The sequence below is a fragment of the Oryctolagus cuniculus genome, chromosome 4 (genome assembly GCF_964237555.1).
Source record: "Oryctolagus cuniculus chromosome 4, mOryCun1.1, whole genome shotgun sequence".
Taxonomy (NCBI): Eukaryota; Metazoa; Chordata; class Mammalia; order Lagomorpha; family Leporidae; genus Oryctolagus; species Oryctolagus cuniculus.
Window position 1 is genome coordinate 77,401,952 of NC_091435.1, and position 26,711 is coordinate 77,428,662.

General features: G+C 37.9%; 1 protein-coding gene across 14 annotated transcripts in view; it reads left to right on the forward strand.

Moving 5' to 3' along the window:
- STXBP5L (syntaxin binding protein 5L) overlaps window positions 1–26,711 on the forward strand; it is a 426,109-nt gene that overhangs the window by 74,532 nt on the left and 324,866 nt on the right. For 13 of the 14 annotated variants that reach the window (XM_051859274.2, XM_051859272.2, XM_051859275.2 and 10 more), the window contains exons 3-5: window positions 4,485–4,582; window positions 21,168–21,249; window positions 25,029–25,129. In XM_051859274.2, coding sequence (XP_051715234.1) covers window positions 4,485–4,582; window positions 21,168–21,249; window positions 25,029–25,129 — 281 coding nt within the window. Of the gene's footprint in view, window positions 1–4,484; window positions 4,583–21,167; window positions 21,250–25,028; window positions 25,130–26,711 lie in introns of those variants that run through there. The other variant, XM_051859280.2, reaches the window with a different exon arrangement.

Genomic DNA, 26,711 nt, shown 5'->3' on the forward strand with positions numbered 1-26,711 from the left:
GGAGCTGCACCAATCGCCAAGGTGAAGCCAGGAGCCAGGAGCTTCTGCTGGGTCTCCCACGTGGGTGCAGGGGCCCAAGTACTTGGACCATCCTCTACTGCTTTCCCAGGCCATAGCAGAGATCTGGATGGGAAGTGGAGCAGCCGGGACTTGAACCGGTGCCCATATGGGATGCCAGCACTGCAGACAGAGGCATTACCTGCTACGACACAGTGCTGGTCCCTGGATTTCTTCTTGACAGTTTTATTGTGAAATCCAAGGACAGTATATCAGAATCAGGAGGCAAACACCCCAGTTAAAAACCATGCCTAAAAAATAGGTCTTATGGATAAATATTTCTACTAATTGTTAAGCAGAATACCATGCACTTTTTATCAATCCCAAAAGAAGAGAACATCTTATGCTGGTTACCAGCCTCTGGGAGCATGCCGACTATTTGGGAGACAGAAAGATCATCACTATGCCAGTCACCAGTAGTGTAAGTCCAAATACTCTACCCCCTGAATCAGAGTTGCCAAGGAAAACAAAACAATCACTGAATGTAGCAACCATTTACTTAAAAAAGCAAGATCAGCTTTAATAATGTGTGCTGTTTCCCTATGGCAAGCAGGTCTCTCTTGCCAGCTGATTCAGGGCATTTGACCATAGACACTCCTGTGCCACAGTAGATGAACCTGTTCCCTTCCCTTTGGTGGTGATTAGAGCAATGGGGTTGTCCACATGCTTAAGCTGAACAAGGAACAGTGATTGGACTTGCAATGGAGAACAATATTCCCACACAAGGCAATGAATCCAGCACAAGCCATTTGGGCTGTTTATTTATTTTATTTATTTATTTTTTTGACAGGCAGAGTGGATAGTGAGAGAGAGAGACAGAGAGAAAGGTCTTCCTTTTGCCGTTGGTTCACCCTCCAATGGCTGGCGCACCACGCTGATCCGAAGCTAGGAGCCAGGTACTTCTCCTGGTCTCCCATGGGGTGCCGGGCCCAAGGACTTGGGCCATCCTCCACTGCACTCCCTGGCCACAGCAGAGAGCTGGCCTGGAAGAGGGGCAACTGGGACAGAATCTGGCACCCCGACTGGGACTAGAACACGGTGTGCCGGCGCCGCTAGGTGGAGGATTAGCCTATTGAGCCGCGGCGCTGGCTGCGCTATTTATTTATATCTTAGAAAGGAAGTGTTTAAGGCCCATCTGGATTCATATGTGGCCAAGTGGGGATCCAGAAGACTGTGTGTGGGACAGGCATTTGGTATAGCAGTTTATATATGGGTTAAAATACCTTTATATTATATTGGAGTGCTTGGATTTGGTTCTCAATGCTGATGCAGACCCTGGGAGGTAGCAGGTGGTGGCTCAAGTAGTTGGATCCCTGTCACTGACATGTGAGACCTAGATTGAGTCTCCAGCTTCTGGTTCTTGCCCTGGCCTTGGTCCACTGAGAACATTTGGAAAGTGAGCCAGTAGATGGGAGCTCTCTTTATCAATGACTCTAAAATGAATAAGCAAAAAGAAAAGTTATAACACTGTCTTTCCCAATACTGATTCAGTTAAGAGTTAGAAAATAGTAGTTAGTTGGTTAAGAACATCATGATTTATTTATACTATAATAAGCTGTGCAAACTTTTAGTAAGTTCAAAGTTTAGATAGGTTGATGTCTACACACAACTTTATGGAAGTATTTCTGTGTGTATTGTTGAGTAGAAATAATTAAATATCTGTATGTACAGTATGTAATATGCATATGCATATGTTTATATGCTTTGAAGAACATGGTTGGAGGGGGCGAGGGGAGTCAGCATTATGGTGTAGTAGTTAACCTGCCTCTATTTTTTATTTTATTTTATTTATTTTATTTTTTATTTATTTTTTATTTTTTTTATCTTTTTACAGGCAGAGTGGACAGTGAGAGAGAGAGACAGAGAGAAAGGTCTTCCTTTGCCATTGGTTCACCCTCCAATGGCCGCCACGGCTGGCGCGCTGCGGCCGGCGCACCGCGCTGATCCGATGGCAGGAGCCAGGAGCCAGGTGCTTTTCCTGGTCTCCCATGGGGTGCAGGGCCCAAGCACCTGGGCCATCCTCCACTGCACTCCCTGGCCACAGCAGAGAGCTGGCCTTTAACCTGCCTCTAATGATAACAGCATCTCATTTCAGAGTGCCAGTTCAAGTCCTGGCTGCTCAGCTTCCAGTCTAGTTCACTGCTAATGCAACTAGGAAAGCACTATAAACTTGGGTGCTTGTGCCCTGCCACCTCTGTGGGAGACTCTATGGAGTTCTGGCTTCCTGATTGGCTTGGGCCAGTCCAGGTTGTTGCAGCCATTTGGGGAGTAACCCAACAGATGGAAGATATTTTTTCTGTATCTCTCCCTATCTCTTTCTCTATCTTTAAGTAAATAAATCTTAAAAAAAATGAGGAAGTCATGCAATGAACTTGTTCTAGTGCATTCTCAGGAGAATGAGTTTTAGAGGAAGTATTTGTAGTTTATCTTTTTGCTTTTGAATACATAAAATGCCGTATTTTACTATCAATATTTCCTTTAAAATAGTGGACTTCTAAAACATGGTTGAACTAGATATAGAAATTTTTTTTTCTTTTTTTGTTTTTGTTGCAACATGTGTTTTCTTTTTTTGCTGCCAACAATGTTTATTTTATTTTTTTAACTTTTACTTAGTAAATATAAATTTCCAAAGTACAATGTTTGGATTATAGTGGCTTTTTCCCCCCATAACTTCCCTCCCACCCGCAACCATCCCATCTCCCACTCGCTCTCCCATCCCATTCTTCATCAAGATTCATTTTCAATTATCTTTATATACAGAAAATCAACTTAGTATATACTAAGTAAAGATTTTAACAGTTTGCATCCCCACATAAACACAAAGTATAAAGTACTGTTTGAGTACTAGTTATACCATTAATTCAAATAGTACAACACATTAAGGACAGAGATCCTACATGGGGAGTAAGTATTTTTTTTTTCTGACCTATTTGGGTCTTCTCTTTCTATGAAAATTTACGGTATACTCCCTGTTGAAATTGATTTCTGTCTAATGTTGTATAGTCTTTCACATTGTTTTTTTTTTTACAAAAAATTATGAGCTCTATATTTTCTCTTATGTTTCCATTGCATTATTTATAAAAGCTTTCAAACATATAGAAAAGTTAAAAGAATCATATTGTGAGCACTCAATGTATATTCTCAACACCTAGATTTGACAGTTATCATTTTGCTATTTTTCTATATTACATATGAGAGGTCTTCAGAAAAGTCATGGAAATTTTGTGTTATTTGTTTATAAATTTATTTATTTGAGAGATACAGAGGGAAAAGATAGAGCTTCTGCCTGCTGGTTCATTCCTCAAATGGCCACAAGAACTAAGGCTGGAGCTAGTATCTGGGAACATAATCTAGGTATGAATGGTAGGAATCCAATTACCTCCCAGGGTCTGTTTTAGGGCACTAGAGTTAGAGCCGGACCCAAAAATCAAACCTGATACTCTGATATGGGACTTAGATGTCTTAACCAGTAGGCCAAATGCCTACTCCTATATTATATTTTAATTCTATTTTTCCATGAATTTTTTTAAAGTTCTACCTTATTTCTATCCATTCATCTACCCACTTATGTATATTATTCTTAATGTGTTTCCAAGTAGCATATGTCAGTACTTTTTACCCCTCAACACTACAGAATGCATAATGTTAATTAGACTTTACTGCTTATTTATATTACTTGTTTCCTCACTTTTTTGAGGTACAATTTACCTAAAGAGAAATCACAAATTTTACTGTACTGTTTGATATTTTGACTAATGTATCCACTTGTGTGATCAGAACCACTGTCAATTATAATGTTCCTCATAACCCTTCACAGTCAGTCCTCAAGGAAGTCACTATTCTATTTTTTTTTAACCATAGATTAATTTTGCTTACTTGTAACTTAATATAAATGTGATCATACTTTATAAGTACTTTGGTAAATGGCTTCTTTTACTTAGCATAATGTTTTTGAGAACCATCCATGTTGCACATGTAAGTAGTTTGTATACTTAATTATTGACTAGTATTTAATTATATGATTATACTATAGTTTTTCCATTTTCCTGTTGATGGACTGCTGGGCTATTTCCAACATTTTACAATTGTGAAATAAAGGTGCTAGGGGAATACTTATATAAATTGTTTAGTGGACAGTTTTACTAAGTGCATACATAGGAATAGAATTGATGGGTCAATGGACAGGTATAGATTTTGACAAGAAACTCCAAGATATTTTTGCAAAGTGGTTGTATAATTTTGCAATTCTATTTTGCAATTCTGCCAACAATATATGAGAGTTTAGGTTGTTTTATATCTTATAAAAATTTGGTGGTTGCTCTTTTTTCCTTTTAAAAATAATTTTAGTCATTTGGGTATACAATGGTATCTTGCAATGATTTTATTTTTTATTTTACTGTTGGTTGTTTTTACTGTTTCTCTTTCAGACAGTTCGACATGGTTTTCCTTATCAGCCCACAGCATTAGCCTTTGATCCAGTTCAGAAAATCTTGGCTATTGGAACAGGAACAGGTGCTATACGAATGTATCCTTAATTTTTGGTTTGTTACTCACTATATTAATAGTCATTACATTTCTTTCAACAATCAGGTGAGTAAAACATGAGCAATTAAATTTTTTTGAAACTATTGTGAAAATCCACGTTGCGAAATGTATTGGCATATTTCAGTACCTTTGAGGACAGTAGGAATTAAAGTACCCTTTCTTTATTTATATTAAATTTATTTATATAATTTAATATAATTATATAATTATAATTTAATTTATTTATATAATTTATTTAATTTATTAGTAATTTATCTTTTCTCTTTTTTCCTGATCAGTCTTACTAAAAGTATATCAATTGCATTGATTTTCAGAAAAAACTTTGATTCATTGCTTTTATATTTTTTCATATATTCTATTTCACTGTTCTCTACTGTGATAATTTTTTCCCTTTTGCTTACTGTGATTTCGAGTTTTTGTTTGATCATTTAGTTTCTTGTGCAGACAAAATAATTTGAGAACTCTTTTTTGTAATATGTGCTTTTAGTACTATAAATCTCTCAAGTCAGCTTCAGTGGCATCTAAATTTCTTGAATTAAACTTTTTATTTTGAGATAATTGCAGATTTACATGTATACTACAACAGATACAGAGATATTCCATGTGACTTATCAACCAATGTCTTCCAGCTATATCTTATGAAATCACATTTCTATCACCAAAAATATTCTTTTTTAAAAAATGTTTGTTTGAAAGACAGAGAGAGAGGTAGAGACAATGCACAGAGAGAGTCTTCGATCCACTAGTTCACTCCCCAAATGGCTTCCATGCTGGAGCTGAGCCAGAAGCCAGGAGCTTCTTCCGGGTCTCCCACATGAATGCAGAGGCCCAAGGACCTGGGCCATCCTCTGCTGCTTTCCCAGGCACATTAGCAGAGAGCTAGATCAGATGTGGAGAAACCAGGACACAAAGTAGTGCTGCAGACAGTGGTTTTATCCCCTATGCCACAGCGTGGGCCCCAGCCAAAAATATTCATTATCTTTCCCATTTATAGCCACAAACTGTCCCTACAACTTCCATTCTCCCATTTTTCACCCCTAACAACCATTAATTTTTTTGCTATTTCAATCTTACTGTCACTTCAATGATTTTATATGAGTAGAATGTTACCTATCATTTGGCAATATGTTTTCAAATATTTTTTACCTATAGGTGGTTGAACCGTTGAATGTGGAACCCATAGATTCAGGAAAATGACTGTATGTCAATAGATTATTCCTTTTTATTTTTGAGTACTATTTCATGGTATGGGTATATCACAGATTAACCATTCATCTTTTTTTTTTTTTAATTTATTTAATGAGCATAAATTTCCAAAGTACAGCTTATGGACCACAATAGCCTCCTCCCCCCCCCCGCCCGTGTCTTCCCTCCCATCCACAATGCTCCCCTCTCCCACTCCCTCTTCCCTTCCCCTTCACATCACAATTAATTTTCAATTATCTTTATATACAGAAGATCAATTTAGCGTATGTTAAGTAAAGATTACCACATTTTGCTCCCACACAGAAACATAAAGTGTAAAATACTATTTGAGTACTAGTTATAGCATTAATTAAACACCTAAGAGTAATTGTGTATTAATTACATAGCTCAACCAATAGTTTTAAGTAGAATATAAAATGCATCTTTTGCATTGTTGTGGCTTCCCCCCGACCTCCCTCCCTCCCATGGCCCTCCCCTCACCCACTTCCTCTCCCCTCTCCCCCCTTCATCACGTTTCATTTTCGGTTACCTTCATATACCGAAGATCAATTTAGTCTATACTAAGCAGGGATTTCAACAGGTTGCACTCACACAACCGAACCAGGTATAGGGTATTGTTCGACTAGTAGTGTTGTTTTTGAGTTTCATAGATAAACATATTAAGGACAGAGATCCTGCGAGGGGAGCATGAACCCAGTGACTCCGTTGTTGATTTAACAATTGGCACTCTTATTTATGACGTCAGCAATCACCCGAGACTCTTGCTATGAGCTGTCTAGGCTATGGAGGCCCCTTGAGTTCACCAACTCTGTATTTGTTTAGTCAAGGCCATATCACAGTGGAGGTTCCTTCCTCCCTTCAGAGAAAGGCGCCTCTCTCCTTGATGGCCTGATCCTTCTGCTGGAGTGTTGTTCGCCAGGATCCTTCATTTAGATTGTTTTTTTGCCACCGTGTCATGGCTTTCCATGCCTGCGAGACTCTCATGGACCTTTTAGTCAGATCCGAATGTCCCAAGTGTTGATTCTGAGGCAGGAGTGCTGTTTTGGGCATTTGCCATTCTATGAGTCTGCTGTGTGACCTGCTTCCCCCGCAGGCTCATTCTCAACCCTTTTGATTCTATCTTTCATTATTTGCTTACACTGGTCTTATTTGTGTACTCTCTTCGACACTTACCCTATCTCTTGGATCAGTTGTGTATTTATATTTGTCTCTTTACCAAGTGTGCTGGCATTGGTGCCTGCCTCCTTGGTAAGATTGAGTTGAAATCCCCTGGCACATTTCCAGTTCCACCATTGGAGGTAGGTCTGATTGAGTATGTGCTGTCCTATATATCGCCTCCCTCTCTTATTCCCACTCCCATGTTCCACAGAGATCAATTTCCTATTAATTTTTAAACGCTTAAGAATGGTTGTGCATTGATTGCAGAGTTCAACCAGTGGTCTTGTGTAGAGCATACCGAGCAACAACAACAACAACAAAAATACTAAAGGAACAAAATAGTAAGTTTTTCCTCAACAGTCTAGACAAGGGCTGCTCATGTCATTGTCTCTCATAGTGTCCATTTCACTTCAATGGGTATCATTTTAGGTGCTCGTTTAGTTGCCATCAATCAGGGAGAACATGTGATATTTATCCCTTTTGGACTGGCTTATTTCACTCAGCATGATGTTTTCCAGCTTCCTCCATTTTGTTGTGAATGCCTGGATTTCGTTGTTTTTTACTGCTGTATAGTGTTCCATAGAGTACATATTCCATAGTTTCTTTATCCAGTCATCCGTTGATGGACATTTAGGTTGATTCCATGTCTTAGCTATTGTGAATTGAGCTGCAACAAATATTGAGGTGCAAATGGCTTTTTTCACCCCTTTAATTCCATTTGGGTATATTCCAAGGAGTGGGATGGCTGGGTCCTGTGGTAGTGCTATGTTCAGGTTTCTGAGGACTCTCCAGACTGTCTTCCATAGTGGCTTTACCAGCTTGCATTCCCACCAACAGTGGATTAGTGTCCCCTTTTCTCCACATCCTCGCCAGCATCTGTTGTTGGTTGATTTCTGTATGTAAGCCAATCTAACCGGAGTGAGGTGGTATCTCATTGTGGTTTTGATCTGCATTTCCCTGATGGCTAGGGATCCTGAGCATTTTTTCATGTGCCTGTTGGCCATTTGGATTTCCTCTTTTGAAAAATGCCTGTTAAGGTCCTTGGCCCATTTTTTTATTGGGTTGTTTGTTTTGATTCTGTGGTGTTTTTTGATCATTGTGTAGATTCTAGTTGTTAATCCTTTATCTGTTGTGTAGTTTGCGAATAACGTCTCCCATTCTGTTGGTTGCCTCTTCGCTTTCCTGACTGTTTCCTTTGCTGTTAAGAAACTCTTCAATTTTAGGTAATCCCATTTGTTTATTTTATCTTTGATTACCCGTGCCTGTGGGGTCTTCTCCAGGAATTCTTCGCCTATTCCGATATCTTGGAGGGTTTCCCCTATGCTCTCAATTAGTTTCATGGTGTCGTGGCGCAACTCTAGTTCTTTGATCCATGTTGAGTGGATTTTTGTATAAGGTGTAAGGTAGGGGTCTTGCTTCATACTGCGGCATGTGGACATCCAGTTTTCCCAGCACCATTTGTTGAAGAGGCTGTCCTTGTTCCAGGGCTTGGTTTTAGGTCCTTTGTCAAATATGAGTTGGTTATAGATGTTTGGATTGATCTCCGGTGATTCTATTCTGTTCCATTGGTCTATCCATCTGTTTTTGTACCAGTACCAGGCTGTTTTGATTATAACTGCCCTGTAGTATGCTTTGAAGTCTGGAATTGTGATGCCTCCGGCCTTGTTTTTATTGTAAAGGATTGCTTTAGCTATTCTGGGTCTCCTGTTTCTCCATATGAATTTCAGCATCGTTTTTTCTAGGTCTTTGAAGAATGACTTTGGTATTTTGATTGGTATTGCATTGAACTTGTAAATTGCTTTTGGGAGAATGGACATTTTGATGATATTGATTCTTCCAATCCATGAGCATGGCAGGTTTTTCCATTTTTTTGTGTCGTCTTCTATTTCTTTCTTTAGTGTTTTGTAATTTTCATCATAGAGGTCTTTGACCTCCTTGGTTAAATTTATTCCAAGGTACTTTATTGTTTTTGTGGCTATTGTGAATTAACCATTCATCTTGAAAGGCATTTGGATTGTGTCTAGTTTTTGGCTGTTATTACTAAAGCAGTTATGAGCATCTGAATATATTTTTTGTGTGAGCTTAAGTTTTTATTTCTTTGGTATAAATGCCCAGGAGTACAATTGGTAAGGCATATTGTAATTGTGTCTTTTACTTGTTCTCTTTTATTTGAAAAAAGTATTTATTTGAAAGGCAGAGTTAGAGAGAGGGAGAGACAGAGAGAGAGAGATCTTCCATCTGCTGGTTCACTCCCCAAAGAATCACAACGACCAAGGGAAGCCAAGAGCCAGGAGCTTCTTTGGGTCTCTCAGTACATGCAGGGGCCCAGAGACTTGGTTCAGCATCTGCTGCTTTCCCAGGCCAATAGCAGAGAGCTGGATCAGATGTGGAGCAACCAGACTGGAACTGGTGCCCATATGGGATGCTAGCACTACAGGCTGTGACTTACCTGCTGCATCCAGGGGCAAGCCCCAATAAATATAGTGTGCAAAGTGCCATGAAGGAAATAGAGGGATGAGAAAGACAGGTTGCTGAAGGCGATGCCTTTTTGAATAAGTGGCATTTTAGCTGATCCCTCAAGATTAATAATGAGCCCAGTTAATTCAGGAGCCTGGGAAAGTGCATTCCAACAAAGGGAGCAGCTTGTGCAAGGCTCTGGGGTTGGGAGCAGCTTGCACAGGTGGAAAATAGTACATGGAAGAGTATATGAACAGTAGGGGTACAGATCACTCTTTCCTATGATGATTTCATTTCCTTTGGATAAATTCCCTGGAATGGGATTGGTGGGTCATATGCTATATCTATTTTCATATTTTTGAGGAATCTCTATACTGTCTTCCACAATGTACTAGCTTGCATTCCCATCAACAATGGGGTAGGGTACTTTTTTGCTCACATCCTAGCCAGGATTTGTTTGTTGATTTCTGTATGAGAGCCATTCTAACTGTGGTGAAGTGAAACCTTACTGTGGTTTTGATGGCTAGGGATCCTGAGTATTTTTTCATGTGTCTATTGGCTATTTGAATTTCCTCTTTTGAAAAATTCCTGTTAAAGTCCTTAGCCCATTTCTTCAGTGGATTGTATGTTTTAAGTTTCTTGATCTTTGGAGATTCTATATATAAACTCTTTATCAGTTGAAATAGCTTGTAAATATTTTCTCTCATTCTGTTGGTTACCTCTTCGCTTTGTTGAGTGTTTCCTTTGGAGTGCAGTAGCTTCTCAACTTGTTGTAACCACATTTGTCCATTTTGGCTTTGATTGCATGTGCTTCTGTGGTCTTTCCAAGAAGTCTTTGCCTATGCCAGTGTCTTTTTAGAGTTTCCCCAGTGTTCTCCTCTAGTAATTTGATGATATCTAAATGATCCTTGATCCATTTTGAGTTTATTTTTATATAAGGTATAAGATAAGGTTCTTCTTTCAGACTTCTGCAAATGAAGATCCAATTTTTCCCAACACCATTTTTTTTTTTTGAAGAGAATGTCCTTTCTCCAAGGATTGATTTTACCTTCTTTGTTAAAGATTAGTTGGTTATAGATGTGAGGATTGATTTCCGGAGTTTCCATTCTCTTCCATTGATCTACATATCTATTTTTGTGCCAGTACCAGGCTGTTTTGATCATAAGTGTCCAGTAGTATAAGGTCTGGTACTGTGATGCCTAAAGTGTGTTTTTGTTGTTTAAGACTACTTTACCTATTCAGGGTTTCTTGTGTTTCAATATGAATTTTAGCAACATTTGCTTCTAGATATGACAAGAATGTCATTGATATTTTCAATGGCATTGCATTGAATCTGTAAATTGCTATTAGTAGTATAGACATTTTGATGATATTCTTACAATCAATAAATTTTTTGTGTCTTTAATTTTTTAATATTTTGGAATTTTCTTTTTTCTTACAAGGAAACATATTTATTTAGTAAATATAAATTTCCAAAGTACAGTTTATGGATTACAATGCCACTCCCATAATTTCCCTCCCACTCGCACCCCTCCCATATCCCACTCCCTCTCCCATTCCATTCACATCAAGATTCATTTTCAGTTATCTTTATATACAGAAGATCGATTTATATATATTAAGTAAAGATTTCATTAGTTTGCACCCACACAGAAATGCAAAGTGTAAAATACTGTATCAGTACTAGTTATAGCATTACTTGACATTGGACAACACACTAAGGACAGATCCCACGTGAGGAGTAAGTACACAGTGACTCCTGTTGTTGACTTAACAATTTGACACTCTTGTTTATGGCATCAGTAATCTCCCTAGGCTCGAGTCATGAGTTGCCAAGGCTATGGAAGCCTTTTGAATTCGCCAACTTTGATCTTATTCAGACAGGGTCATAGTCAAAGTGGAAGTTCTCTCCTCCCTTCAGAGAAAGGTACCTCCTTCTTTGATGGCCCTGTTCTTTCCACTGGGATCTCACTCGCAGAGATCTTCCATTTAGGTCTTCCTTAATTTTTCCAGAGTGTCTTGGCTTTCCATGCCTACAATACTCTCATGGGCTCTTCAGCCATATCCGAATGCCTTAAGGGCTGATTCTGAGGCCAGAGTGCTATTTAGGACATCTGCCATTCTATGAGTTTACTGTGTATCCCACTTCCCATGATGGATTGTTCTCTCCCTTTTTGATTCTATCAGCTAGTATTAGCAGACACTGGTCTTGTTTGTGTGATCCACTTGACTCTTAGACCTATCAGTGTGATCAATTGTGAACTGAAATTGATCACTGGGACTAGTAAGATGGCATTGGTACATGCCACCTTGATAGGATTATATTGGGATCCCCTGGCACGATTCTAGCTCCACCATTTGGGGCAAGTCCGATTGAGCATGTCCCAAATTGTACATCTCCTCCATCTCTTATTCCCACTCTTATATTTAACAGGGATCACTTTTCAGTTAAAATTTAAACACCTAAGAATAGTTGTGTGTTAATTACAGAGTTCAACCAGTAGTACTAGAACAAAACAAAACAAAATACTAAAATGGATAAATATTACATTGTACATCAGCAGTCAGCACAAGAGCTGATCAAGTCACTGTTTCTCATAGTGTCCATTTCACTTTAACAGGTTTCCCCTTTGCTGCTCAGTTAGTTGTCGCTGATCAGGGAGAACATATGATATTTGTCCCTTTGGGACTGGCTTAATTCACTCAGCATAATGTTTTCCAGATTCCTCCATCTTGTTGCAAATGACCAGATTTTGTTGTTTTTGACTGCTGTATAGTATTCTATAGAGTACATGTCCCATAATTTCTTCATCCAGTCTACTGTTGATAGGCATTTGGGTTGGTTCCAGGTCTTAGCTATTGTGAATTGAGCTGCAATAAACATTAATGTGCAGACAGCTTTTTTGTTTGCCAATTTAATTTTGACGCAGGTATTTGGTGCTGTGTTATTTCAGTTTTATGTGCCTGAAAAATGTGTGTTCAAGTTTTTTTTTATTTTTTGCGATGCAGAGTTAGACAGTGAGAGAGAAAGAGAAAGAGTTATAAACAGTGAGAGAGAGACAGAGAAAGGTTTTCCTTCTGTTGGTACACTCTCCTAATGGCTGCTGTGGCTGGCGCTGCACCGATCCGAATCCAAGAGCTGGGTACTTCTCTCCTGGTCTCCCATGCAGGTGTAGGGACCCCAGCACTTGGGCCATCTTCCTCTGCCTTCCCGGGCCACAGCAGAGAGCAGGACTGGAAGAGGAGCAACTGGGACTAGTACCCGGCATTCCAACCGGGACTAGAACCCAGGGTACCGGCGCTGCAGGCAGATTAGCCAAGTGAACCACAGCGCCGGCTTCAGTTTTGTTTTTGAAAACAAGTTTTGATTGTTTTTCTCCAAATATTTTCTGGGATGTTCCATCATCATCATTCCAATCATAACATTAGAAAATATGAATATTAAACCATATGAGACTAGTCTATAGGTAACTAATGTTCTGTTCACTCAGTCTTTTTTTCTCTTATGCTATGTTTTAAATAGTTTCAATTAACATAAATTCAAGCTATCTTATCTAATGTATTTTGAAAATTGCTTGATTTTAAAATGAAATATAGATAATAGATGATAAATAGATCTCCTAGATAGCTACGTAACATGTTCTTTTCTCTGCCTTCTCCAGCATATGCAATTAGTATAATAAATGTTCAAGTATTTTAATATCCCATTACTTCTGTTCTGTGTTACATTTCTCAGTCTGTATATGTTAATTGATTTTTCTCCTTTGTTTAATAATTTTTGCTCCTCTGCATGTCCCACTGAACACCCTGTTTTTCCAATTTTATCTATTTGGGTACTAGAAGTTTTTATATGCCTTTATTATTTATTTCAAAAGCAGAGTGATGGTGGGGAGGTTGGGGGGAGAGGTATCTTCCATCAGCTGGTTCTCTCCCAAAATATCCAAAATGGCTGAGACGAGGCCAGTACCAAGCCAAGAGCCCAAGTACTTGGGCCATATTCTACTGCTTTCCCAGATGCATCTGCAGGGAGTTAGATCAAAGAGCAGAACAGCTGGGACACAAACTGATGCTCTTATATGTGATGCTTGCATCCCAGCAGCAGCTTAACCTGCTGCATTACAACACTGGCCCCTCTTTACTATTTTTTATCTTCTTCTGGATGTAGTTAAGTTACATGGAAGCAATTTTTTTTGAGCATTGATAGGCAAGATAGGGTAGCCCTTTTTCTTTCTTTTTAAAACGTTATTTGCATGCATTTCATAAACACACCTTTAGGAACATAGTAATTCTTCCCACTTTACCTGCCCTCCACCCACACTCTTACCCTGCTTCCTCTTCCCTCCCCTGTTCCCAGTCTTGTTTTTTACTAAGATCTATTTTCATTTAACTTTATACGCCGAAGATTAACTCTATTCTAGGTGAAGAATTAAATGCTTTGTATAAGGAAAAAAAAATAGAAAAACAAACAAAAACTATCCCTCAACAGTCCAGAGAAGGGCTGTTCAAAGTCATTGCATTTCAAAGGTAATTTTACTTTTATTTATTTTTTAGAAACTTAATTATCTTTAAAGAAAAACCCAAGAGTGATACATCTTTTGTGAGCACTTAGACCCAACTGTAACTTATGAGACATAAGAATATCCTCCACTTAATACATTAAAACAAAGTAATTCTTTGAGAACAAGTATCACTATTAAGTCTCATAATACAATTCTTTGAGGACAGAGGTCCTGCATTAGAAGTTAATACACAGTGACTCTTGCTGTTTATTTAATAATTAAAACTCTTATTTATGACTTCAGTGATCACCCAAGGCTCTTGACATGAGCTGCCTGGGCTATGGAAGCCTTTTGGATCCACAAACTCCTTCAGTATTTAGACAAGGCCATAGGCAAAGTGGAAGCTCTCTCTGTCCTTCAGAGGCAAGTGCCTTTTGGATCCACAAACTCCTCCTTCAGTATTTAAACAAGGCCATAGGCAAAGTGGAAGCTCTCTCTGTCCTTCAGAGGCAAGTACATCCTTCTTTGGTGGCTGTTTCTTTCCACTGGGGTCTCATCCACAGTGGTCCTTCATGTAGATCATTTTTGCCACAGTGTCTGGCTGTCCATGCCTGAAATGCTCCCCTGGGCTTTTCAGCCAGAACAGAATATCTTAAGGTTTGATTCTGAGATCAGAGTGATATTTAAGGTGAGTCATTCTGTGAGTCTGCTATATGGACTGTTTCCCATGTTAGAGCATTCACTCCTTTTTAATTCTATATCATTACCAAACACTTAGTCTTATTTATATGATCACTTTAACACTGGATCCTATCTATATGATCACTGTAACACTTAATCCTATCCATATGATCTATAACACTTAAAAAGCTATTTTTACCACCCAGCTTAAGGGGATTTGGGGTCCCATGGCAAGTTTTTAAGATGTATCCTTAGAAGTAAGTCTCTGGGAATGTATGCGGAACTGTACTGCTTTACAGTTACAAATTTTACACATTTCACAATTACAACTTTAGGATCATGGTGTTTCTTCCCTGCATGCCTGCCCTCCCACTCACACTTCAACCCCCTTCCCCTTCCCTTTCTTATTCTGTTATTTTTAACTAATACCTATTTTCATTAACTTTATACACATGAAGTTAACTCTGTGTTAAGAGTTCAATGATTAGTATGAAAGAAAAAAATAAGCAAAATAAATGAAAAAGGAAAAAAACCCAAAACTCTTCTTCACCAGTCAAGGCAAGGGCTTTTCAAAGTCCATGCTTCTCAAAGTGTCAGTTTCAATCTACAGGTTGCCTTATAGGTGCTCTATTATCACAGTTCAGGGAGAACATACAGTATTTATCCCTTTGGGACTGGCTTATTTCATTAGGTATCATGATTTCCAGTTTATTCCATTTTGTTGCAAATGACCAGATTTCATTTAACTGCTGTGTAGTATTCCATGGTACACATATCCCATAATTTCTTTATCCAGTCTTCAGTTGATGGGCATTTGGGTTGATTCCAAGTCTGCTATTGTGACTTGAGCTACAATAAACATGGAGGTACAGATAGCTCTATCATATACTGATTTCATTTCCCTTGGGTATGAAATGGCTATGAAATGGCTGGGTCATACTGTAGGTCTATATTCTGGTTTTTGAGGTATCTCCATACTGTCTTCCATGGTGGCTTTACCAGCTTACATTCTTACCAACAATGGATTAGGGTACCTTTTTCCCCACATTCTTGCCAGCATTTGTTGTTTGTTGATTTCTGTATGAAAACCATTCTAATGGGGGTGAGGTATAACCTCATTGTTGTTTTGATTTGCATTTCTCTTATGGCCAGTGATCCTAAGCATATTTTCCTCTTTTGAAAAATGATTGTTTAAGTCATTTGCCCATTTCTTCACTGGGTTGTTTGTTTTCTTGTTGAGTTTCTGATCTCTATATATTCTGGTTGTTAATCCTTTGTTGGTTGTATAGTTTGCAAATATTTTCTCCCATTCTGTCAGTTGCCTGTTCACTTTGCTGATTGTTTCTTTTTCAGTACAGGAGCTTCTCATTTTGATGTAATCCCATTTGTTGATTTCGGCTTTGATTGCCTGTGCCTCTGAGGTCTTATGGAAGAACTGTTTTTCTATGCCTATGTCTTGTAGGGTTTCCCCAATGTTCTATAATAATTTGATGGTATTAGGTCCTAGATTTAGGTCTTTAGTCCATTTTTAGAGGGTTTTAATGAAAGAAGTAAGGTAGGGGTCTTCCTTCATGCTTCTGCATGTGGTGATCCAGTTTTCCAAGCACCATTTTAAAAAGATGTCCTTACTCTAGGGATTGATTTTAGTTCCTTGGCCAAATATAAGTTGTAGAAGCTTTGATTGATTTCTGGAGTTTCTATTCTGTTCCATTTATCTATCCATATGTTTTTGTAACAGTACCAAGCTGTTTTGAATATAACCGCCCTGTAGTATGTCTTGAAATCTTCTATTGTGATGCCTCTGGCTTTGTTTTTGTTGTATAAGATTGCTTTATCTATTCAGGGTCTATTGTGTTTCCATAAGAATTTCAGCATCATTTTTTCTATATCTGAGAACAATGTCTTCGGTATTTTGATTGGTATAACATTGAATCTGTATATTGCTTTAGGTACTATGCACATTTTGATGATATTGGTTCTTCCAATCCATGAACATGGAAGATTTTTCCATTTGTTTGTATCTTCTTCTATTTCTGTCTTAATTTTTTTAGATTTATTTATTTTATTCAAAAGACAGAGTTGCAGAGAGGTGGAGACAGAGTGAAAAAGATCTTCCATGTGCTGGTTCACTCCCCAAATGACTGTAATGGCCACAGCTTGGCTGATTCAAAACCAAGAGCCAGAGGCTTCCTCAGGGTTTCCTGTGCAGGTGCAGGGGCCCAAGAACTTGGGCCATCTTCTACTGCTTTCCCAAGCCGTAGCAAAGAGCTTGATCAGAGTAGAGCAGCCAGGTCTTGAACCAGTGCCCATATGGGCTGCCAGCACTGCAGAAGGTGGCTTTATCTGTTATGCCACAGCACTGGCCCATGTTTGCTTGCATATGACCTGGAAATTGCTGAGTTGTTGATTACCAACTTCATTCCATTGTGCTCAGATAAGGCGCTTTGTATGATGTTTATTTTTTTGGAATTTGCTGAGACTTGCATTATGGCCTAGCATTTGGTTAGTCCTAGAGAAAGTTCCATGCACTGGTGAGAAGAATGTGTATTCAGCAGCAGCAATAGGATGGAAAGCTCTATAGATACTTGTTAGGTCCATTTGGTCTGTAGTCCGTCAACTCTGTTGTTTGCTTATTGATTTTCTGTCTGGTTATCTGACCAGTGCTGAAACTGGGGTATTGAAATCCCCTGTTATTATTGTATGTGTGTCTGTGTCTCCCTTTAAATCCATTAACATTTCTTTTAAATATTCAGGTACCCTGTGATTAGGTGCATATATATATATATGTTTTTAATTTTTTTATTTTCTGACAGGCAGAGTGGACAGTGAGAGAGAGAGACAGAGAGAAAGGTCTTCCTTTGCCATTGGTTCACCCTCCAATGGCCACTGCGGCCGGCGCGCTGCGGCCGGCGCACCGTGCTAATCTGATGGCAGGAGCCAGGTACTTATCCTGGTCTCCCATGGGGTGCAGGGCCCAAGGACTTGGGCCATCCTCCACTGCACTCCCTGGCCACAGCAGAGAGCTGGCCTGGAAGAGGGGCAACTGGGACAGAATCCGGCGCCCCGACCGGGACTAGAACCCGGTGTGCCGGCGCCGCAAGGCGGGGGATTAACCTAGTGAGCCACGGCGCTGGCAGGTGCATATATATTTATTATAGTCAGTTCTTCTTGTTGAATTGCTATTGCTCCTTTAATCATTGCATAATGCCTTTCTTTTTCTCCCTTGACAGTTTTTGTGTTAGTCTGTTTTGTCTGATATTAGGATAGCTACACCACCAGCTTTTTTTTTTCTTTCTGTTAGAATGGATTATCTTTTTCCATCCTTTCACTTTCAGTCTGAGTATCATTGTTAGTGGGATGTGTTTCTTGTAGGCAGCAAATAGATAGGTTTTCTTTTTTAATCCATCCAGCCAGTTTGTGTCCTTTAACTGGAGAGCTGAGGCCATTTACATTCAAGGTGACTATTGATAAGTCATGATGAGGCTCTGCCATTTTTCCATAAGTATTCCTATTTTTTACTTTGGATTTCCTTTTACTTTTACTGGGAGTTTTTCTGCCCTCACCTTCTTTCCTAGTGATGAGCCTGTTTCTGTCTGTATAACATCCTTAATTATCTTTTGTAAGGCTGGACAAGTGGTGGCAGATTCTTTCAATTTCTGTTTGTTATGGAAGGTCTTTATTTCACCTTCTGTCATAAATGAGAGCTTTGCAGGGTAAATCACTCTGGGTTGATAGTTTTTTTCTCTTAAGACTTGGAATGTATCTTGCCATTCTCTCATGGGTTTCTGATGAGAAGTCTGCTGTGAGTCTAATTGGAGTTCCTCTGAATGTAATCTGGCGTTTCTCTCATGTACATTTTAGAATTTTTTCTTTAAGTTTTACTGTGGAGAGTTTTTCTACAATGTGTCATGGTGAAGATCTTTTCTGGTCATGTCTATTGGGAGTTCTATGTGCTTCCTGTACTTAGATGTCCCTTTCTTTCTCCAAATTAGGGAAGTTTTCTGTTTATATTAAACAAAAAGGCCTTCTAAACCTTTCTCTGTTTCCACACCTTCAGGGCCTCCTAAGACCCCTATGTTGGGTCATTTGATGGTAACCTGTACCTCTGTCCTACCAGTGTACTTTCTCCCCTTTTTAAACATTAATTTCACACCACGAAGTCGGACCATCCTGTGGTTCTTCTGCCCTCTTGGAACCCTGCCTTTTTTCTATGAATAAATTTCCCCCAGTATTTATGTGAGTTTCTCCTTAGTATATGGCATAATGGATAAATTTTAAGGGTTTTCACTGTAGCTGTTGGGAACAGGAAAGATTCCTTTCTCCTGTTTTTGTTCTCTATTGCTTTTTTTTTTTTCTTCATGAAAGAAGTTATTTGACTTTTGTCTTGGTTCATTCTTCAAGGAGGATATTTTTTACTTTTTAGTTTGCTCTTTCCCAAGTCTTGGGTAGTTTGCTCAAACCTATTTCTGGGTCAGTACTTAGCTAAGGATTCAAGGGGACTCCTCCTTCAGATCTCTGGAGGAAGGATGTGTCACTTTTCTTGTTTGCTACCATAACTTGTGGACTCTAACTGTACTTGGCCTTCCCAGCCTCTTAGTTCTTTCTCCTCAACTCAGAGATCCTGATGGATTCCATCTATGTTCCTCCTCCCTGTGCTGCAGCCTGGAAAGTTGCTGGGACAATCATGTCTTATTTATAGTTGTCATCTTTTAGGGATCATCATTATCTGTACCTGGTATGTAATATCTGAAGACTGTTGTTACATGGGGAGGGTAAGTCTGACCTATATTTATCTCTTATAGCTCTCATGTAATGTATATCATTGTGGAAGGGAAAAAATGTTAAATGGAAATATATGTAAGAATACCTCAAAAAGTTCATTGAAAATGGAATTAAAAGATTATATTGGTACAAAAGTTTTAGAAACACATGCTAATGAGATTTCAAAAATTTGAGGGCTGACACTGTGGCACAGCATGTTGAGCTGCTGCTTGCCTCTCCAGCATCCTATATGAGTGTGGGTTAGAGTCTGGCTGCTTCACTTCTTTTTTTTTTTTTTTTTTTTTTTTTTTTTTTTTTTTAAGACTTATTTATTTATTTGAAAGTCAGAGTTATACAGAGAAGAAGAGGCAGAGAGAGAGAGAGAGACAGACAGACAGACAGGTCTTCATCCACTGGTTCGCTCTCCAGTTGGCCGCAATTACCGGAGCTGGCCGATGTGAAGCCAGGAACCAGGAGCTTCCTCTGGGTCTCCCATGTGGGTGCATGGTCCCAAGGACTTGGGCCATCTTCCACTGCTTTCCCAGGCCATAGCAGAGAGCTGGATTGGAAGTGGAGCAGCCGGGACTTGAACTGGTGCCCACATGGGATGTTGGCACCGCAGGCAGCAGCTTTACCTGCTACACCACAGCACTGGCCCCACCGCTTCACTTCTGATTGGACTCTCTGCGAATGTGCCTGAAAAGGCAGTACATGATGGTCAGAGTGCTTGAGCTCTGTCACCCACATGGGAGAGCTAGAAGGAGTTTCTGGCACTTGGCTTCAGCCTGGATTTACCCCAACCATTGTGGCCATTTGAGGAACAAACCCATGAATGCAGATCTGTCTGTCTATCTCTGTCTCTCTCTAACTCTGCCTTTCAAATAAATAGAAAAAAAAACTTTAAAAAATTTCATGGAAAATGCGTATTAAAATGTGCATGAATTTCAATTTTTGGCACCAAATTAAATTTACTATGCCATTCTGTTTCCCATGAGCTTTTGCAAATACCTTTGTATTATGTCATTTGATATAGAACATGTAATTAAATATTATTCCATGATGTCTTCTAATTTTTGTCCTTTCTCCTTTATTTTTTCTCAGTCGTCTTTGTATGTTATTTAACTTTCTTCATAATATGTAATGACTCTTAATAATATCCTCCTATTTCCTAGTATTTATTTCTTTTATCTTATTTATGGTGTTTTTCCATGTAAAATTTTACATTTTAATACATTCAAATATGTAAATATTTCCTTATAATCCATGAGTTTAGTTTTGTATATACAAAGATTATCAACAGTTACCCAAGTCTTCTTTTTACTACTATGATTTCAATTTTAAATTAAAATCTTAGTGACTCATTTTTTTTTGAAGATTCATCTTATTTATTTGAAAGATGAAAGGGAGAGCAAGGGGAAGGGGAATGAGGAGGGGGAGGGAAGTGACTAATTTTGAATTTGTTTTTTTCAAAAGAGTATTTAATGAGTTAAATGAATTTTAAATAAGGTGGGATATGTCTGGACTTCCAATTCTTGTTTTAAAGCATGGAAAGGAAACTATTCCCTTTCAGTTCCTTACTATCATTCATTTTCAAACTTCTGGAGTTGTAAACATAATTAATATACTAATTTGTATACAATAATAAAATAAATAATATATAATTTAATTTCCATCAACTGATGCTAAGATTTTTTTACAAAAATAAAGATAAGCACAAATATTAGTTGGTAAATAAGTATCTCCTTTACTCATGAATATGGACACTAATTAAAATGTTAGACTCCTTGACTTTTATTACATTAGACTTGGGAGGCCTGGTGTTGATTGTTATTGCCAACATGAAAGTGGTGCAGCTGTTCTACAACTCCAATTCTTGATCAATGAGGTAAGGATGTATTTGTGACTATGTAACACATACACATTTTGGTTAAGGTTAAGTATCCCTTAACCAAAATCCTTGTAAATAGAAGTATTTAATCTTTTAAGTTTTCTCAGATTTGGCATATTTACATATACCTCATAAGACATCTTGGAGACAAAAACCAAATCCAAACACAGAATTGATTTATATTTTATATACACCTTGTACACATAGCCTGGGGGTAATTTTATGTAATACTTTCAGGGTGCCTGAATTTTTGACTGTGACTTGTTACATGAACTCAGGTATGGAATTTTTCACTGTAGTGTCATGTCAGCACTGGTAAAGCTTCAATTTTGGATTTCCATTAGGGCTATTCAACTTACAGTTGATGCAATCTTTTAAATATTATTCTAACTGCTTACATTATGTAATTATTCATTGTCACATTTTTTTAAAAGACTATACCCCTATCTTTGTCACTTTATAAAATTTTAAAAGAAAAAGATTACAGCAAAAATTTATTTTATGACTGTATAGCATATTTTGGTTATTTAAATGACTTACAGAAAACTTATAGCTTCACTAGCCTTTATATTTTCCTTCCAGCTACTCTTCTCCCACAAACTTAAGTTTTATAAGCTATTGCAAACTTGTGTTTTTTATCTTTGATGAAATAATATTTTTATTTACTTACCTAAGGGCTTTTTTATTTGTATAGGCATTATCTTTTATCTTCATATATACTTGTTGATACAGATATTTGTATTTATGTTTTTACTGGTATTTTGACAATTAATTCTCTACCCCTAATTTTTATGAACCATGTGATGGGAAAGTGTCTAGAAACAAAATATATATTTATCAAGGTCAGAAAGTTTACAGATCTTTAATGGTTGAAGGCTGGTTAGAGCCTTACTGACTCAGATTTTTAGAGTGGATTTTGGAGTGTCTTAAGTGAGGCAGACAATACAAAATGCTTCAATAGTTTGTGCCATGCCACATTCAGGCACTTGGAAGATTGAATTCAGTACCTTGAAAAAAAAATGTTTCACTATTTTCTTATGGCCTGAGGATGATCTTTTATTTAGTCTTGGCACAAATTTTCATATATCAATATTTATATCTATCCACATGTCTTTCTAGGAATTAAAAACTCTAAGTGGCTCATAAAACTTCGTGTCAGATTTACCTGAGGCAAGAAAAAACTCTCAATTTTGCAAATACTCGCTTTTTATTTTGCTTCATTTAAAAGTTTTCCCAGAAAGCTCTGAGACTCTGCTGATAAACTTATATCACCTTGAAAACACACTTAATATATGGTACCAAAAAGATTTTTCCAAAAATAGTTTATTGTAGTAACTAGTAATTATTATTGAATGCCAACCTTTGTGAGATTTCAGTGGTACTCTGTAGTTTCTGGTTGAGGTACCCCACTCAGCCTTTCTGCTTATGCATGGAGGTATACTGGCTGGCATAATTTGCTTGCATGTCATTTGCTCTGGGCTTGATGCTCTCAGAGTTGTCTTCAGGTTCCCAAAGTTGCCCCTCTCCTACTAAAGTGAGAATAAAGACAAGCCCTCAGCATTCTTGTGCCGCTTTCAGGTTTTGTTCAGAACTATTCCCATTGAGACACCTCACATTATATTTGTGTACGTTTTCCCAAATTTCTTACTTTCTGACCCCATAACTGATGTTTTTATTCATACTTGGAAATCTTTTTACAGATCTTAATAAATAGTGTTACTGGTAGATTCACTTTGCTTATATAAATGATCCCTAGGCATTCTACTGAGGTACTGTCTGGTGTGTGTCTGGTCTCTGTTGATACTATTATGCTCAGTGGTCTTGTTTACTTCCCTCCAGTGACAAGTTTCTTTTCTTTCTTTTTTTTTTTTTTTTTTTTTTTTTTTTTTTTTTTTTTTTTGACAGGCAGAGTGGATAGTGAGAGAGAGAGACAGAGAGAAAGGTCTTCCTTTTTGCCGTTTGTTCACCCTCCAATGGCCGCCGCGGCCAGCGCACCGCACTGATCCGAAGGCAGGAGCCGGGTACTTATCCTGGTCTCCCATGGGGTGCAGAGCCCAAGGACTTGGGCCATCCTCCACTGCACTCCCGGGCCACAGCAGAGAGCTGGTCTGGAAGAGGGGCAACCGGGACAGAATCTGGCGCCCCGACCGGGACTAGAACCCGGGGTGCCGGCGCCGCAAGGCGACAAGTTTCTATCATTAGTAACACTAAACTCCTTCCTTGTTTGATTCAGATATTACCTCAGATATTATTGAATGTATGTGCTTTATTTTTAATTCCATTGCCTTTGGCATATTATATCTTTTGTATAGCAGATAACTGTGTACTCTACAGAAAGTATTATTAATTTTTGTATCATGTTCTGTCCTTACCAAGTGAAATACTACCTCTGAGAGATGAAAGCAGTAAGATTTACATATCAAAAAATCGATTATATATACCACATTAAGTGTGTCCAAGGTATCTAGTAAGTTTCAATTTGTATATAGAAAACATAAATCCAGTTAACAAGTTAAAAAAGCAAACAAGCACAAAAATTCGGACAGCATGTACAAAGGTACATTTTGTTGCATGGTATGAAATTATCTAAGTTCATGTTAAATGAGTATGTCTATTACTTTTTATATATTTAATATATAGTACTTATATATTATTCATGCATTTAAAATAGACATGTAAATTATACAAGCTTAAAAATATTTTTATGGATTAATCTCAGGTACACAATATAAAGAGAACCATAATAGAATACATATGCATTTCTGGCTTAGGAATTGTTGCACAACTGAATTTAGATTCCTATCTTCTCTCTTTTTAACTCTTAAAGAAATATATGCTGGAAATTTCAGTCTAGTTCCTCCTAGCATATAAATGGGATAATCGTTTTTATGTCAGTGATGAAAGTAATAGTATATGAAAGCAGTTTCCTAAGCACTTTGGGAAATATGAATAGCATTTTAGAAATCCCAGGGTCACCATGGTTATGCAAGCTCACATTTAGATGATAGATTCAGTATAGTAGAATAGCTTTAGGTACTGTCATAGGTCAAGGATTGTCATTTTTAGCTAGGAAATTATTGTTATGGTGAAATTTCTGACATGTTCAGTGAAATAGTTTGCCCACATAAATAAAGTCATACTTAGCAGCTAGTTATCAGTTTCTATGATTTCTTCACAGGTAGAAAACATTCTGTTGTATCTGTAATAGAATTCATTTGTATTTGGTGGCACTGTATAAAAAGAAGCTTGGTATTATTTTTATAGTTATACTGAATTCTAGTTGGAAAAATGTTTTATGACAGATGATTTCCTTTATGATAGGTGGAGTTTCTTGGACTGTATGAAGCAAATCTGCCTTTTAGGAAGAATATTTATTTGCTAACTATGCAGAAAATTCTTATAAAGGAGACTTTTCATATGACCTGTATTCAGTTTCTAAAACTGAGTTGGTATTTGTTTCTCTGTAAAGCTATATAGTATAGTGTGAATAAAAGAAATAAAAATGATTTATCTTTCCTCAAAAAATATCAAAAAATCCTTTAATGGTCAAAATGACTCTGTATTAATGGATATTCTTCCTGGCCATCCATATACAATAGCTTTCTTGCTTATTCCACTTTCCATATTCTTAGCCTTATGGATTGAAGTATATGCAGTTGTCCTTTTTTTGTATTTCTAGGTTATATAAATACAGTTAACTGTGGAAAATTCAGTAAATTAACATTTTTTCCTTCTATAAATAATTGTACACTTACTTTGTCTTCCTTTTGTACCAGGGTGCTTTGGTCAGTGCAAGTTCAGATGATACACTTCATTTGTGGAACCTTAGACAAAAAAGGCCAGCTATTCTTCATTCTCTTAAATTTAACCGAGAACGGTAAGAACATATCAATTAAACAGTTTCTTAATGTACAGTTAATTATTTCTATGTCAATTTAACATTAACTTGACAGTTTTTTCCCATAATCTGAAGTCAGAAATAATTTAATGTTTATTCTGTTATAATAGTTTATTTTAATAGAAAATGTGTAATTTGTATAGATTAAGTCATCTGCTAATAGGGAACATCTAAGCTTTTTGTTCTAGTATAAATCAGCATTTCAGCAATAGCAACTTTCCCTAGGCCAGGGTACTGAAAATCCAGACCTAGAATTTTAGGGTCAAGTAAATAATAAATGAATGTATTTTTACATCTTTTGATCATGACAGTTACCACCTACACTCTAACACTTTTGTTTAAATATTTTTTAAAAGACTTATTTGAAAAGCAAAGACACACACACACACACAGAGACAGACAGACAGAGACAGAGGTAGAGAGAGATGTATCTTCCATCTACTGGTTCACTCCCCAAATGTCCCTGACAGCCAGGTCTGGGACAGGCCAAAGCCAGGAACCAGGAACTCCATCCTAGGCTTCTGCATGGGTGGCAGGGACCCAAGCACTTGGGCCAACTTTTGCTCCCTACCCGGGCGCATTTAGCAGAAAGCTGGATTGGAAGTGGAGCAGCTGGTACTTGAACCAGTACTTTGATTTGAGTACTGATATGAGATGCTGTCATAACAAAAGCTTGCTTAATCTACTGTACCACAATGCCAGCCCCTTGAATATTTTTTTAACTTTTATTTAATGAATATAAATTTCCAAAGTACGACTTATGGATTACAATGGCTTCCCCCCTATACTGTCCCTCCCACCCACAACCCTCCCCTTTCCCACTCCCTCTCCCCTTCCATTCACATCAAGATTCATTTTCGATTATCTTAATATAAAGAAGATCAGCTTAGTATACATTAAGTAAGGATTTCAACAGTTTGCTCCCACACAGAAACATAAAGTGAAAAATAATAGATGATTTTTTTTAAATGATGATGAAATCAGATCAGACCTATTGTCATGTTTAATCCCAGTGAGAGTCAAGTTGGGAATTGATAATTTCTTTCTTTTTTTTTTTTTTTTTACAGAAGATCAGTTTAGTATGCATTAAGTAAAGATTTCAACAGTTTGCACCCCCATAGAAACACAAAGTGAAATATATTGTTTGAGTACTCGTTATAGCATTAAATCTCAATGTACAGCACATTAAGGACAGAGATCCTACATGAGGAGTAAGTGCACAGTGACTCCTGTTGTTGACTTTACCAATTGACACTCCTGTCTATGGCATTAGTAATCTCCCTATGCTCCAGTCATGAGTTTCCAAGGCTATAGAAGCCCTCTGAGTTCTCCGACTCTTATCTTGTTTAGACAAGGTCATAGTCAACGTGGAGGTTCTCTCCTCCCTTCAGAGAAAGGTACCTCCTTCTTTGAAGACCTGTTCTTTCCACTGGGATCTCACTCACAGAGATCTTTTGCCAGAGTGTCTTGGCTTTCCATGCCTGAAATACTCTCATGGGCTTTTCAGCCAGATCCGAATGCCTTTAGGGCTGATTCTGAGGCCAGAGTGCTATTTAGGACA